General features: G+C 45.7%; 1 protein-coding gene across 2 annotated transcripts in view; it reads left to right on the forward strand.

Annotated features, from left to right (window-relative positions):
- Window positions 1–15,670, forward strand: part of PLAAT3 (phospholipase A and acyltransferase 3) — a 34,888-nt gene that overhangs the window by 18,293 nt on the left and 925 nt on the right. The window contains exons 3-5 of one of the 2 annotated variants that reach the window (XM_068976035.1): window positions 412–514; window positions 3,091–3,359; window positions 10,237–13,124. In XM_068976035.1, the coding sequence (XP_068832136.1) occupies window positions 412–514; window positions 3,091–3,359; window positions 10,237–10,338 (474 nt within the window). In that variant the 3' untranslated portion in view covers window positions 10,339–13,124. Of the gene's footprint in view, window positions 1–411; window positions 515–3,090; window positions 3,360–10,236; window positions 13,125–15,670 lie in introns of those variants that run through there. The other variant, XM_068976036.1, reaches the window with a different exon arrangement.

Raw genomic sequence — 15,670 nt, forward strand, 5'->3', positions numbered from 1 at the left:
CTTGATTTCCTCTTTCATCACACGGGGTTCAGAACAGTGCCCACCTCATAGGAGGGCTGTGTGAATTTATTGAGCTGCACCTGTGAGACACTTAGCAGAGTGCTTGACTCAGAGTTTGAGTTCAGTAAATAATATTAAGGGTAACAAGAAGATAGACACCCCAGCAAATGAAGAAACCCCTTAGGAGTGCACTTTGCAAGTCATAAAGACAGATGGGCAGGCCCGTAGTCCCTGCAGTTCTGGGACACAAGCGTGTGAAGTGGGCCAGGCACTGGTGTGGCCGGGCAGGCTTGGGAGGACGTCCTGGAGAGCTGTGAGATGAAGGCCGCTGAGCTGCTCCTTCTGGGCTGAGCACCGCCCTGGTTCCCAGCTCTTCCATCACCTCTAACAGCCTTCTTCTTGGTTTTGCAGCCTGAACCCCAGCCTGGAGACCTGATTGAGATTTTCCGCCCTTTCTACAGGCACTGGGCTGTCTACATTGGCAACGGATATGTGATCCACCTGGCTCCACCAAGTAAGGGCACCCAAGGCCTCCACTGTGCTGAGGCTGGAAGCAGAGGGGATGGGGGAGCTGTGGGTAACCGGGGACCCCAACATTCTTCTTGCTCCCCAACAAGACTTCGGCCACACTGGCTCCTTGCAGCCTTCCTTCCTGAGGTCCTTGCTTTTGCTCTCCCTTCTGCTTGTGATGCTCTTTCCTGGCTCAGCACAGCTGCCTCCCTTTCAGCATTCAAGTCTCAACTCAAATGGCCATTCCTGGGCATGGCCCTCCCCAGCCCGAGCGAGGGCAGCCTCCCCTGGTCATCGTCTCCTGGGTGGCTTCACTTACTCTTCCCCACAGCCTTTTCAAACCCTGAAAGTATCTTATTTTTTCTATTTGTTCATTGTCAGTGTCCTTTCACCAGAGCATAAACTAGTTGAGGGCAGGTGGGCTGTCTAGTTCATGTTCCTCTTCGGCACCTTGGACAAGGCCTGGAACACAGTAGGGCTTCAGTATTGCGTGACTGTGCTGAGTGGGTGTAACTGCTGGACAGGAGACAGGGAAGGCATGACAGGGATCTGGGTGGACAGTGTGACAACCGTCATTGGGTGAGCAATGCTCCTTAAAGGGAAAAGATGCTTCTATCTACATCTTCTCATTGGAGCCTCACAGGAATCTTGTAAAATAGGTGAGGCAGGGGGGACTGACCTCATACTACTGAGAAAATGGTGGAAGTCAGAGCTGGAAGGGAACTTAGAGAACAACCGAGTACCAACGAGAGCGAACACTTGCTGGGCACTAACCCTGTTCCAGGCACTGGGGGAGGCACCTTACTGAGTCAGTTTCTTAAATCCTTGTAGCTCCCTGTCCACGGCTATAGGCACAGGTGGAACTTATTGGGCATTTTCTGCAGGGAATGGGGTGCAGAGAAGCTAAGCAATTTGTCCAAGATCACATGGCAGGGAAGCCCTGGAGGTGGGACTTAAACCCTGGCTCTGACTCTCTATTTGCTGCCTTTAAACCTGATGCTTTGCTGTCAAGTCTGAGGTTCCCCCCAGTTCAGTCATCGAGTGTTTGCCTCATCCAGGTGCCCTTCCTCCAATTGTTTAATTAGTATTTTGTTTAATAGACTAACTTTAAAACGTAAAATAATTCTTTTAAAAAGAACTTTTAAATTCCTAAATTGATGTGTGTTCATGAATCCATCTTAGCTTATATTTGTGGATTCCCAGCATTGGCTCAGCTAAGTGACATGTCAAGACTATGCAGTGATGGAACCAGGATCAGCATCCATTGCTTCTGCCTCTGAGCCTGTGCACACTCTCACCAGGGTGGCACCCAGCGTGTGGAGTGTAAGGAAGCCCTCACTGTTGGGTGTTGACTCTGAACTTGCACTTCTGGGGCTGGAACCTCCTGAACCTCTGGGCTGGAACCTCTGGGCTGGAACTTCTGTGCCCTAGGCACCTAGCTTGCGTCTCCCCAGTCCCAGCCCGCTACCTGCCCGCCGAGGGGCTGAAGGTAGATGGGCCTCTGGAGCTCCCCTGATCGAGTCCCCACGCTGACTCTCTCCACAGACTCAGGGCTCAAACACAGCACCTTCTTATTTATTTCACTGAATCCGTTAAGCACCTCCTGCCCTACTAGGAGGAAATCTGAATTCCTCTGATTTTCCAAATCTCATAGTTGTTCTCTGGGCAGAGGGGTTCAGTCCTCTTTGGAAGGCCAAGCAGAACAGGACCTGCACTCTGATCAGACCCTCTGGCCATTGCTTGCTGCTGTCACATGGCGTCACAGTGCAAGATGGGTCCTGCCCTGTGTAATGGGATGCTTCCCCTCCTGGGAGAGACCTGGGGGCTCCTGATCATGGCAGGGCCACAGAGGCTCTCTGAGGGACATGAGTCTCCTCTGTGATGTTCCCTGGGGCCCACCTTTTTAATGCAAGCCCAGTTTTCAGTCATTATACCCTCCCTACATGATATAAGCTGGTGACCTCAAGAGGGATCTCTGTGTGGGCACCAGCTTTTGCTCCACATCATCCTTTCCCCTGTATTGGCCCCAAATCCCTTTCTTCAAGGCAGTTTCACTTCTGGAAATCTGTTGCACCTTCTAGCCCCTCAGCATTGGCCAGGGCTGTGCCAGTGTACCCCTTGAATCTTCCTGGTGTCATACCTGTAGGAGCAGCTGTGGCGTTTTTGTCCCTTTGCTCCAAGGGGAATGGGATCCGTTCCCCAAATCCATCCACCTTTTCTGCAGTAATCAGCTTTGTGTGTGTCAGGGAAGTGGAGTCTTGGCGGGATGACAAAAAATTCACATTTTATTCTCCCAGGGAGGTGGGTGTGCTCAGAGCCTGTATTTGCACAATCAAGAGGGCCACTGGGGTGTCACAGGGTGTGCAAGGCCAGCTTCTCTAGGTTAAAAAAATCACAACAAATTATGGAACTTCACTCCTCATTTCAGGTAAGGAAACCAGGGACCAGAGACCACAAGGCTCTTATCCAAAGCCACACAGCTCTGACCCTGACCCATCTGCTCATCCCCTTGTGGATGTGGTGGATGCTGGGCTGGGGGCCGGCCCAGGACCAATCGTGTTCCTCATCCTGAATCCACAGGCGAAATCCCAGGAGCTGGTGTGGCCAGTGTCATGTCTGCACTGACCGACAAGGCCTTAGTGAAGAAGGAGCGGCTGTGCGACGTGGTTGGGAGAGACAGGTACCACGTCAACAACAAGCACGATGGCAGATACTCGCCATTGCCTCCCAGCAAAATCGTCCAGCGAGCAGAGGAGCTGGTGGGCCAGGAGGTTCTCTACAAGCTGACCAGCGAGAACTGTGAGCACTTCGTCAATGAGCTGCGCTACGGGGTCCCCCGCAGCGACCAGGTGGGTCCTCAGTGTGCCCCCATCTCTGTCTTCTCAGCTGACGCGGGCATCGGTGTGGACTTGGCTGGGGTGGAGACAGGCGCACAAACGTGACAGGATAGCAAAGACAGAACTCTCCTCAAGAACATCATAGTCAGGCTGGGGACAGGGGTGAGGTGATGGGCACCGCAGACAGTTGGGAGTAGGGGATGCTGGCTGAAGGCTTGAGCACAGGCATCACAGTCAGCCCGGTTGCCCAGCCCTCCCTGGCCACCTGGCCCTGACATGGACCCTTCCCACAGCCCCAGAGGCAGGTTTCATTGTCCTGCTTTACAGATGCAGAAACGGAGCCCCAGAGCACTTATTGGTGGCCTTTCATGTCATCAAACAAATCTGTGTTATCTCTTTTCCTGAGCTGTCTCCAACTGTGCTGATAAGTAGCAGAGGTGAGATTTGAATCCCAGGTCTTTTTGACACAGCTTTTCCTGCTTATAAAAAGCACTGTGCCCAGTCCTGCTGTAACCCAAGGGGCACTCCAGGGGCCCCCAGGGGATGTTTATTTACTTAGTTGACTTTAGCCATGCTGCTGCTAAGTCGCTTCAGTCGTGTCCGACTCTGTGCGACCCCATAGACGGCAGCCCACCAGGGTCCCCTGTCCCTGGGATTCTCCAGGCAAGAGCACTGGAGTGGGTTGCCATTTCCAGCTCCAATGCATGAAAGTGAAAAATGAAAGTGAAGTCACTCAGTTGTGTCTGACTCTTAGTGACCCCATGGACTGCAGCCTACCAGGCTCCTCCGTCCATGGGATTTTGCAGGCAAGAGCACTGGAGTGGGGTGCCATTGCCTTCTCCGACTTTAGCCATGGCCACTCTCTTTTTTGAATCACTTCTCCTGGGAAACTAACTTCCTCCTCATTTTCTCTCACTTCCTCCCCTCCTTTTCTGGCCCTTCCCCTCCTTTTGTGTGTGTGTGTGTGAGACAACACTATTTTTAAAAGTTCTTAGATACCAGTTGATGCAAAGGAGTATGATTTTTCTTTTTCTTTTGAGGAAAGGTGAGGTTAAGATCCATCAGGTTGTTGATATTCATTACTTTTTAACTTTTTGAGATTTGGTCTCTTCGTGGTTGTATGGAGGTCAAGAGTGTGGCCTTCTGGAGTCAGGCAGACCCGGGCTGGATGTGAGTTCTGCCTTTTGTCAGCTTTATGACCTTGGGGATTGATTCAAGTTCTCTCAGGTTAAATACCACTCTGGTGGTTTAGTCTCTCAGTCGTGTCAGACTCTTGTGACCGCATGGGCTGTAGCCCATTAGGCTCCTCTGTCAATGGGATTTTCCAGGCAAGAATACTCGAGTGGGTTGCCATTTGGTAAAGTACAAGTGATGATATTGATCTCGGAGGGTTACTGTGTGAATTAGGTAAGAGCATCCTTATGCTTAGCATAGTGGCAACTAAGAAAATTCTCTTAATAAATCGTGGCAGTTGAAGTAGTCATAATGGCCCTCATTTTCATTCTTTCTCTTGGTTCACCCAGTGTCTTGTCCACTGGCCTGTCTGGGCCACAGTGACATCCTTAGGAGGCATTCACCAGCAAGGATCATGCTCAGCCTTCTTCCTCATACTGCTGATAACCAGCGGTGTTTACTACACTGACCTGCATGCTGATTAGTTCATCCCTATATATGTACATATATGCAATAAATATATAAGTATGTATATGTGAATGTGAAAGGCGATTCATATAAAAATCGAGGAATATCAAGTACACCCCTACCTAGGTATGGACAGGGTAATACTGCCAATGTTTGGTGAAGAGTTCCAGAATCTCTGGGTCACAGTCTGGTGTCAACTTCTCTGACAGTTTATAAGAGCCTCCTTCTGGGAAAGTCATTGGGCAGGTCCATGAGAAGAACCTCATTAGGTTACAAAGGTGATGCAAACAGAAGGGATCTGGGGGATTATGGCATCAGCACAGGTGTCTGTTGGGGAAAATGACCCTCACAACCTTTGTCCTGAGCCACATCTGATGCATACTGTCATCCTAGTATCTGTCTTTACTAGCAGCCTTTAGAGACACCCTTCAGTTTTCTCCTGTATTAATGCTTTTACCCTCTGTAGCTCACATCTTTCCCATTCTTGGATTACTCTCTAGTTTTGGTGGAATACCACTTTGAATAGGTTCTGAGAAAGAGTGCATTTTAAAAAGGCTGCGTGCCTGAAAATATCTTCATTTTATCCATTTGGTTGATAGTTTGACTGGGGATGGAATTTTAGGCTGAAAAAAATGTTGCCCCAAATTTGAAGGTATTGCTCCATTGTTATGTCATTTAAGCTATTCTTGTTGAGAAGTCTGAATTTGTTGTGATTTTCGAGCCTTTGTATGTGACCAGTTTTATCTTTCTGGAAGCTTATAGACTCTTCTCCTTATCTTCAGTGTTCTGAAAATTATCTATGATAAACCTTGCATAGATCTGTGTTTATGAATTGTATTGGGAACTTGATGACTCTTTTCAGTCTGGAAACCCCAATTCTTCAGTTCTGGGACTTTTTGCATTTTCTCTTTTTTTTATTCCGGAGGTTGTATCCCTAGAATGCTCCTCTGATTTTCTTTTTTAAAAATTTTTATTTATTCATTTCTGACTGTGCTGGGTCTTCGCTGCTGTGTGGGCTTCTGATTGCGATGGCTTCTCTTGTTGTGGAGCATGGCTCTCGGGCACATGGACTTGAGTAGCTGCCGCAGAGGGGCTCAGCAGCCGAGGCTCCCGGGCTCGCAGCACAGGCTCAATAGCTGTGGTGCACGGGCTTAGTTGCTCTGTGGCAGATGGGATCTTCCCGGGTCAGGAACGGGACCCGGATCTCCTGTACTGGCAGGCAGATTCTTTGTTATTAAGCCACCAGGGAAGCCCTCCTCTGATTTCCTTATCTTCTCTCTCCTGTTTTCCAATTATTTATCTTTTTAAATGAGAATACTAACATTTACTGGTATATTTAGTATAATAGAAGTATTTTAAAAGTAGCAGTGATGATGTCAGAATAAAGAGAAACTTATGCTAAAATAAATCTGATTTCATAATTTGTGGTACTACATAACAATTGAGGTCCCAATTAGACCTGAGCTTCAACTTCAGGTAAATGTCCACCCTCCTATGCAGCAATAAAATAAAAAAAGAGATTACTGTACACATTTGGGAAGTAATGAATTAAGGGTGTTGTATTAGGAAGATTTGGTAGATTTATAAAATATCTCTTAATCATGTCATTTTTAGTTTCCTTTAGTGGTTATTAATAGACTGAAGGACAAATTCATAAGTTCATACAAGTAGAACATTTGATTTCAACACAGTATTGTTACGTAATCTAGTAAAATACATTTGTCAGTACACAAAAATAATATTTAGAGCATTTAAATACAATTCCAAATCTTGAGATAGTAAAAGAACCAAGAAATATTTGTTTATTGTTCATTCTTTCTACAAACATCTTCCTGAAAAATGAAGCAACACCAGCTAGACACACGCCATTTTTCCTTCCGAGCCTTTAGCCTGATGCACCACTCACACACCTGAAAAAGGCAAAAAGCATCAGCAGTTCTCCTGGACCCCCTTCAGAGAACACGAAAGCAGGATCCAGAGCAAGAGGAGGCGCCATGTGAACTGTTCCCAAAGATTTCCTCTTTCACTTCTTGGCCTCGATGAGGGTTTCTCTGTCTCAGCACTGTTAACGTTTTGGGCCATTGACGATGAAGTGAAGCCTTCCTTGTCCTGACTTGCTCTGTGCATTGCAGGATGTTTAGCAGCATCTGTGGCTTCTACCCTCTAGATGCCAGTAGCCTTCCCACCCCCAGGTGTAAGAGCCAGAATGTCTATAGCTATTGACAAATATCTCCCAGAGGCCAAGCCCGTCCCCTCCTTGAGAATCACTGGCCAAGGCAAGCAACGATCATAATACATGGTGTGGCCAAATTAAAATGCAGCTTCCGCACTTGTGCCATCTCACCAGAGAGGGTGGAAGTAGCAGGTGCCGGACAATGTCCAGCAGTAGTGTTCTTTGTAATCGCTGTCAAAGCAGCAACTCTCTTTCATTGAACTCATGAGGACATTTGTGTTTGTGTTAAAAGAATCTGATTGGTCATTATGTTTATTTGTGTTCAGCTCTTTAAAGCAGACTAGATTTTCCTTCAACAGATTACATGTGACTCGTCTAACTTTCCAGTTAGAAAGGGAAGCAATGGATTAAACCTAAAATGAAGTTTGTGCTTTCCATGCCCGAGTATTCTAAAACAGATTCCCCTATTTTCCATCTACCTACCTAAAAATACTCAGGTTTCAAGAAATGTATATTTACTAAGCTTTTGTAAATAAGCCTTCACATTGAATAGTACATTTTAAAAGAAGCAGCTAGGAGCTACACACTCAGGCTGAAGTCTATTCTGCGTCAGATAAAATTTTAAGATAAGTAGAAATTGAAGATTTGGCCAATGGGAATATGTATATTTCATAAACCTGGATAAATTGCAGGGCATTATTTAAAAATTACTGTAAATATTAAAGCCAACTTGCTATCAAATATTTTATAAACATTCTTAGTTTGTAACCACTCATAGTCTAAATTCAATTGCTCTCTGAGTAATATTACCCTTGTTATATCCACTTACAACATTGCTGAAAGTAAAGAAAGCACATTCAAACTGTCTTTTTCCTAGAAACAATTCCAGGGCTTAACTCAGAGTGGACGTTTCAGCATAAGCAGCTAGTTGTCTGCTATCTGATAGAATTACAGTTTGCCCACTTTGACAAAAAAGATAATGAAGGAGAATTTTTCTCTTTTATACTATTCTGATTGAAGACCTCTGATGCACACCATGTAGCCTATTTTCATGTTCAGAACTCCTGCAATTTCAGCGCGGTGGCTGGGCTGGACCCAGCAGCCTTGCAACAAGAAAATCATCAATGGCCTCTGAAGGGAGCACTGTTTCTCCCAGGAAGATTATTCTTTCTGTAAAATTTGCACCCTTAGAACTAACTATTTACTACTTTTGTATTTAATGACATACTTTGTACAAAGCATGAGCACAAACAATGAGGCTATTGTTGTTTTCCTTGACCAAGTACCTTCTGTATGAACTGGCTCCATCAGCATTTCTTCTCACACTATGAGGTTCTGTAAAGAACTGGGGGCTTATTGTTCTTAGTCCACTATCTGCAAACCATTTCTCCCACCCTAATGCCTAGCTTAGCAAGGAAAACACTGGATACAAGTGGCTATATGCAGGTTCCCTAGCAAGAACGAAACAGAGCCACGAGTGCCATGAAGCCAGCCTAATTACCTTTCACAGGAAGCTCTAAAGACTGACGGACTGCTGCTGCTAAGTCACTTCAGTCGTGTCTGACTCTGTGTGACCCCATAGACGGCAGCCCACCAGGCTCCCCCGCCCCTGGGATTCTCCAGGCAAGAACATTGGAGTGGGTTGCCATTTCCTTCTCCAATGCATGAAAGTGAAAAGTGAAAGGGAAGTCACTCAGTCGTGTCCGACTCTTCACGACCCCATGGACTGCAGCCCACCAGGCTCCTCTGCCCATGGGATTTTCCAGGCAAGAGTACTGGAGTGGGGTGCCATTGCCTTCTCCGGACGGACAGTGGAACTTAGGTCAGTTACTTCATTCAAACTTCTGTCCTCATGTGTTCTGCTGCCAAGTATGCCAGTTCTGGGTACCTTGTGATGTTAGTTACACTGGTATATTTCCTGGAATTTCGTATAGCTTTGCTGGACACATTTATCACTCAGATAAGCCTGGACAGGGCCAAGATACATATTTTTTAACCACTGAAGCTTTCCAAATTGTTCTTCATGTTGGGCATGTGTGAGTATTTCAGCCACAAAATATACAACCTAAACAAGCTTTGTGCTTCGGGTACCAAGGGCAGAGTTGGCGGGTCATGTAAGGATGTGGATTTTGGGTTCCAGGTCCACATTTTCACCCTTTATCTTATTGAGATTTCTGATAGGTTGTCTCATTGGATTTCTTGGCATCAAACCATTAAGAAAATCTTTTCCTTTTTGAATCTTGATTCTGCTTAAATGCCTGGTTTGGTTTCAGGGGAGATTTCTTGATCCATGTTTATGATGCTCTTTTAGTTGGGAGAAGTACAGTTTTGCTGATTGGGGCATTGTGCCTTCATTGCAGTGAGTGTTCTCTAAGTCCTAGTGAAATTATGCCTAAAACTAATGACTTACTGTATTTTTAGTTGGAGTTCAGGAAAGAGTGAAATTTGACATATGTTCAATTTTTACCATGGAACTTACTCTTACTTTTGCCTCAGTGTGTTTTTCTTTTTTCTATTATAAGCAATAGAAGTCAGATATCTTAATAGTTTATAACATCACTAGTCTTTTTCATAGTTGAGTCATATATTTAAGAGCATGCAAAGGTCAATGGTTGGCTGGACTGCACTCTGGGGATTCAGCAAGGGTGAAGATAAGTGAGGGATTTGTAGGACAGAGGTCAGAGTTTATTGAGGATTCAATAGCAATTCCTCTTCAACTTTACACTTATTTCAAGAGCTCCCCGTTGGCCAGCCAGGATTTCAACCATCTGGCTTCGTCTCCCTCGTGCTTTCTGCAGCCACCCTCTGGGGCTCTGTCTGCTTTAAAAACTCACAGGGTCAAAGGAGTTTCCCTCTTCATGCCTGTGTACTTTGTTGGCAGCTGGTCCCATCCACCAATTGCTTTCCCATCCTGCCCTTCTCTCCCCATTTCCCTGCCAATATTTGTTGACTCCTGAGTTTGTCAGGGAAGCTAAGGGGCATGTCTAGCTGCCTGAGCTGGATGTCCTTGTTGAATATACAGTCTGTTCTCAGCTTCCTGACACAGAGTCTGACTCACTGTCCTCTCTCTTGCAGGTCAGAGATGCCATCATGGCAGTTGGCATCGCGGGAGTGGGTCTTGCAGCCATGGGCCTCATTGGAGTCATGTTCTCAAGAAACAAGAAACAAAAGCAGTGACTTTATACAGTCCTGTCTGCAGTGACTTTATACATTGAGCGGGTCTTGTTTGCCTAGTGGGTTTCTGCTTTGGATTGTAGTTTTCATTCTATTTTACAATAAGGTTTATTTTCACAAGAATAAAATGAAGCCCAGTAAGGAAAGATTTAATTGGGATTAATGCATCAAGAAGTGCCTGGCATGAAGTCTGTTCAGGGTGCAGCAAGGCTCCATTCCTGCTGATGCCAGCCTGTGCTCTGGCTCTTAGGTGATTTTCTCTCACTTTCAATTTGTGGGCTGTGTTCTTTACCTGCAGGAAACAAAGTCCAGCTCTGATTATCTCCATAATGGGTGTTTCCAGGTGTGTAGGTATGGGTGGGCAGCAAGAGAGACAGAGAAACTTGACTGATATGCAAGAACAGGAACCAAGGGAAACCAGGACGCTTGACCTGGAACTAGACCCAGGCTGGCTTCCAGGAGTCAGCAGCTGGAGTCTGTAGATGTCCAGTGGGGCTCAAACCAAACCAAACCACAGCCAAAATGAAAATTATATGCTCTGGCCAATCTTGTTTAAAACCTCCCCTGCTGTCCACAGCTTTTCTCTGCCTCATCGCTTCCACCCTGCAGTGATCCTGCATCCTCTCCTCTTGGGGCTTGTCATGGCCCCCAAGTCTCTGATCCCACACCCACTCCTGCGGCTTCTCTTCCCATATTCATTCAGCTTCATCCCTCCCCGTGGCCTGCTAGGCTCTCCTAGCACAAGTTCCTGAGAGAGAATCTGATTGGCTCAGTCACCACACTGAGCTGTCTACTGGTTGGTTGATAGCACTGGCCCACTAGACCAATCAGCTCTGCCCAGTGCAGCCAGGTCACCTGGTACAAAGGCTGCCTCAGACCTTATGGAGTGTGGGTGTGGATGGTCTTACACCTGACCTGCCTGCTGCTGAGGCCTCTGGGGAGGGCTTAGGGAAGGAGGTATGACCATTCGTGATTGGTCCCTTGGGGTCGGCCTCTGTTACTAGCTGGGCTTGGCAGATGTTCAAGTGACCAGTTTCCTGAAACGGGCTTTTGTGGGCTCCTCGGAAGCTCCCTTCTGGGGCCAATTGTCCTTCCCTCCACAAGGCAAGTCATCTCCTCCATCTGGTTGCCAATGTTTCCCTGGGCAGCCTTGGTTGTCTGGGGACCTTCTGTCTGTGGAATCCGGGACAGGACTTGTAAACGGCTCCTTTCTCGTTCCCTCCTGCTTGGACCATACCTGGTCTAGGAAAAGCTTATGCTCATTCTTTCCCCAGTGTTGACATAAGCATAGTTTTCTCCCAGTTAGTTCCTTTTAGTTTTATCTTAGCTCTATTGATATAACATCTCATGCCTGTTTTCAAGTTTGCCAAGCTCAAGGGGCACAGGCCAAAATTAAAGGGGAGTCTTTGAAGGCCCTTCTCTCACATTGGGCAGAATGTGATGTGGACCCATGGAGTATAGATCTCTAAATTAATCATGGAATAAAGCGGAATGAGGTAGACTAAACATAAGAAAGCAAAAGCACCCCGTTCAATTACAAAATAATGAAACATTACATATAAAAAGTGAGATTTGTGGAAATAATCAGATAAGATGGAAGAACTAATTCCAAATATATTGATAGTGACCATAAATATAAATGCACTAAACTTGCCAAGTAAAAGACAAACATTATACTGGATTAGAAAACGAATGCAGGGAATACTGTTTACAGCAGATACAATAGAAATATAAGGACATAAAGACTGAAGTTAATAAGATGGACAGTTTATGTGACAAGTCGTTTGACATCTTGAAAACATTAATATTATCAAGGAAAAAATATTGAGGGTGTGTATAAACTGTCCTAGACTGAAAGGCATGTTGGAGAAAAAGTAACTAAATGTGAGAAAGGACTATGGAAGCGATTTGGGTTTACTGGGGAAATTTGAATGTGAACTGGATAATGAAGACTATTAAGGAATCATGAATCTTATTAAGTGTGATAAAGGTATGAGGCTTATGTAAAACACATGGTATGAAAAGTAGATGCAGGTAAAGCCAAATGGCAATCAGATTTTAACCCATGCATCAGGTATATGAGCGGCCATTTTACTACTGCTTTTGTATATTAAAACATTTCCATAGTAAATACCTTATAAATAGCTGAAACTTGAAAATTTAAACAAAATAAACTTTCAAAATTATTTCAATAAATTTTATAGTAATATTTTTAATAAAAAGATATACTAGGCAACTACTAACTAAACACTGGTGAATTCATTGATATGAATTAACTGAAAGCTGGCATAACTATATTGATATCAGAAAATATAAGCTTTAAACCAAAAATGATTACTAGACAGAAAGGCTGAAAAGTGTGACATAATAAGAAATACACTTGGTCTTTGTCCGTGGTTCTTGGCCAGAGCTCCTAAAACCCTCAGAATTTCCTTGTTGATAGGCTTTATGTGTTTCTATTTCTAAGGAGACCCCTTTGATCAACCTGAGTTTGTACTAATGGGGTGACTTAGACCCTTAGATAGCCTTAGGATGGGGCTGGTCATCAAAAAGCCCCAGTGATTAGAGGGTTGGAAATTTCAGGCTACTGATCTCTAAGAAGGGAACGTGGGAGGGGGTGCTGAAGATTAAGCTCTATAAAAACTGTTCAGCGAGGAGACTTGATGAACTTCCTGGGTGGTGAACATACCAAGGTATCCGGAGAGTGGCTGCCTGAAGAGGACAGGGAAGCTCCTTGCCTCCTCTGTCCCCACGCCTTGCCCTCCACCTCTCTTGCATTTGGTTGCTTCTGAATTGTATCCATCCCAATAAATTGGTAAACATTTAAGGTGCCTTTCTGAGTTCTGTGAGCCTTTCTGGAAAACTACTGAAACGTAGCAGGGGTTTTGACAAAAGGACAGGTGAGTGGTGAAGGACATCTGATGTGAAGGAAGACAGTCTTAGAGGACTGCGCACATAGGCTGTGAAGTCTGCGTTTAGTGTCAAAATTGAACCGATTCAGTGAGCACCCAGTTGATGTCTGGAAACTCAGAGAATTGACTGCTGGTGTCGAGAAACGCTCCACAAAGATTCTGATAAAACTTTCAATTCGCTAGGAAGGTATGATATTAGTAATTCTAAAATTGTGTGCATCTAATAAAAATCTTAGAAGAGATATTAAAAATTTTGGTCTGTTGTAAGGAGAAAACGACCAGTTCACCCCAGTGGGTGATCGACCTATGCCTCCATCAGGATCTGATAAATCAGGGCACACAAAAATCAGTTAAGACACAGAAACTTCGAACAATGTACTGACAAGCTGATTCAATGAGCACATAGACTGTGAGATACAGATTCTTTCTGACCACACACAAAGGAATGCTTACGAAAACTGCCCATGCCTGGGTAGGAGGCGGGTGGCCCTTTAGGAGGCATATCAGACCTCCTGGGAGTCAGGACTCACTCTCTGACACACACATACTCTGCACATACAGTGCACTCACACCCAACTTGTGTGCATCACTCTGACTCACTGCCCTGCTGCGTGTCCACCCACACTGCCTTCTGGACCCCCTCTCTGTCTCGCCTTTGTCCTCTAAAGAGCGCCTTTCCAGCCCAGTCTTCCCAGTAAAGAGAGGGACTTCTCACTAGTGCAAGAAGGGCTCTCAACTTTTGACTGCAGGTGATGAACAGAGGGAGCCTGCAGGCTGGACTGGGGCTCCTTGAGGGTCAGGTTCTAGACTGTTCCCTGCCAGGGCTGCCCTCTGCCTGTCTCTGGTTTTCGTGTCTCAGGCCAAGCCAAGACTGAGACTTGGAGACCTGACTGAGATTCCTGCCTCTGGCTGTGAACACTGGGCCTTCTCCGTGAGCAGGGGCTGTGTGAGCCATCTGGCTCCCTCAAGCAAGGACGGGTTCTCTGTTTAAGCCCCAGGGTTGAGGTGGAGAGGGGGAACAGTTGCACCAACATGCACTGGTTCTCCCTTCAGTGCCTGGCACAACAGGCACTCAAGGGCCATTTGCTGACTTCATCGTGCTCCCCACCCCCACAGTGTACCAAGGGCTCATTTTCATTAGAGAAGAGTTCATGGGCAGACTGTTGACTTTATTCCACTGGAGAGTGGGGTTCAGTTCAAGCCAACCCCCGGTTCTTGGGAAGCATCTCATCTTGGTTCAAGTCGCCTATATATTAGTTGTTTTGGAGGGACGAACAGGAATAAGACACAGTTACACAGTTACTTCCTTTCAATAGTTTACAACTGGCTGCACAGTGTAAGGAAAGGAGCTACAGCCTCCCAACTAGAGAGAAGCAGTTGGGGATCCTGGGTCTCCTGCTCCCTGAGTGTGCAGTTTGCCCACGTGACTTCCCCCACCCCTTACTAAGTTCAGTTGCACTTCCTGCAGAGCAGATAATAATCCCTACCTCCGGGCTGTGTAGGGATGGAGTGAAAGCATGCGTGGGGAGGCATTGCGGCAGGCTTGGCCAAGTCCTGGACCAACTCATTACTGCCTTCCATAGCATCAAAGCATTAAAGAGAATGTCCAAACCCTTGAAACTGCTCAAGGTACTGGCCAAATAAAATAGACGCCTGCATTTAATGGCGTGTTATTCAACCATTAAAACAGATGGACAGCACGTGTGCATATACACATGTAGGCAGATGTGTTTATATATATGTTTATATTCAAAATAAGTATAAAAGTTAGACTTATTGAAGAACATTTACTAATAGTAAATTGACCCTATTTAGTATATAGTTCTTTGACTGTTGACAAACTCACATATCCATGTGACCAGCAGGAGAACGCAGATCACAGGAGAGTCACTCGCCCCTAAAGCTCCCGCACGCCTCTTTGTTGTCAGCCAGCCCCTCCCCCCAGCTCCACCCCTCAGCTCCTGAGATCTCTTTTCTCTCCCTATAGCTTTGCCTTTTCTAGAATGTCATAGAAATGGAATCATACAGAAGCTTGCTTTTTGTGTCTGGGTTCTTTAACTTAGCAGAATGTGTCTGATGTTCACTTATGTTGTAGCACATGACGGGCTTTGTTCCTTGTTACTGCTGAGTGGTATCATGTGCCAGCCTTTCTTTATTCACCAGCTGAAGGACATTTGTGAAGTTTTTGATATTTGACAGTAATTATTCCAGCCACTATAGACCTTCCCATACAGGTTTGTTTCTGTGCATGAACATGGATTTTAAATTCTCTTGGGTAAACACTAGGTGTAGGATTGCAGAATCATAAACTAAGATTATGGCATCCAGTCCCATCACTTCATGGCAAACAGAAGATGGAAAAGTGGAAGCAGCGGCAGATTTTATTTTCTTGGGCTCCAAAATCCTTGCGGACTGTGACTGCA

This window comes from Capricornis sumatraensis, chromosome 8 (genome assembly GCF_032405125.1).
Source record: "Capricornis sumatraensis isolate serow.1 chromosome 8, serow.2, whole genome shotgun sequence".
NCBI classification, from domain to species: domain Eukaryota; kingdom Metazoa; phylum Chordata; class Mammalia; order Artiodactyla; family Bovidae; genus Capricornis; species Capricornis sumatraensis.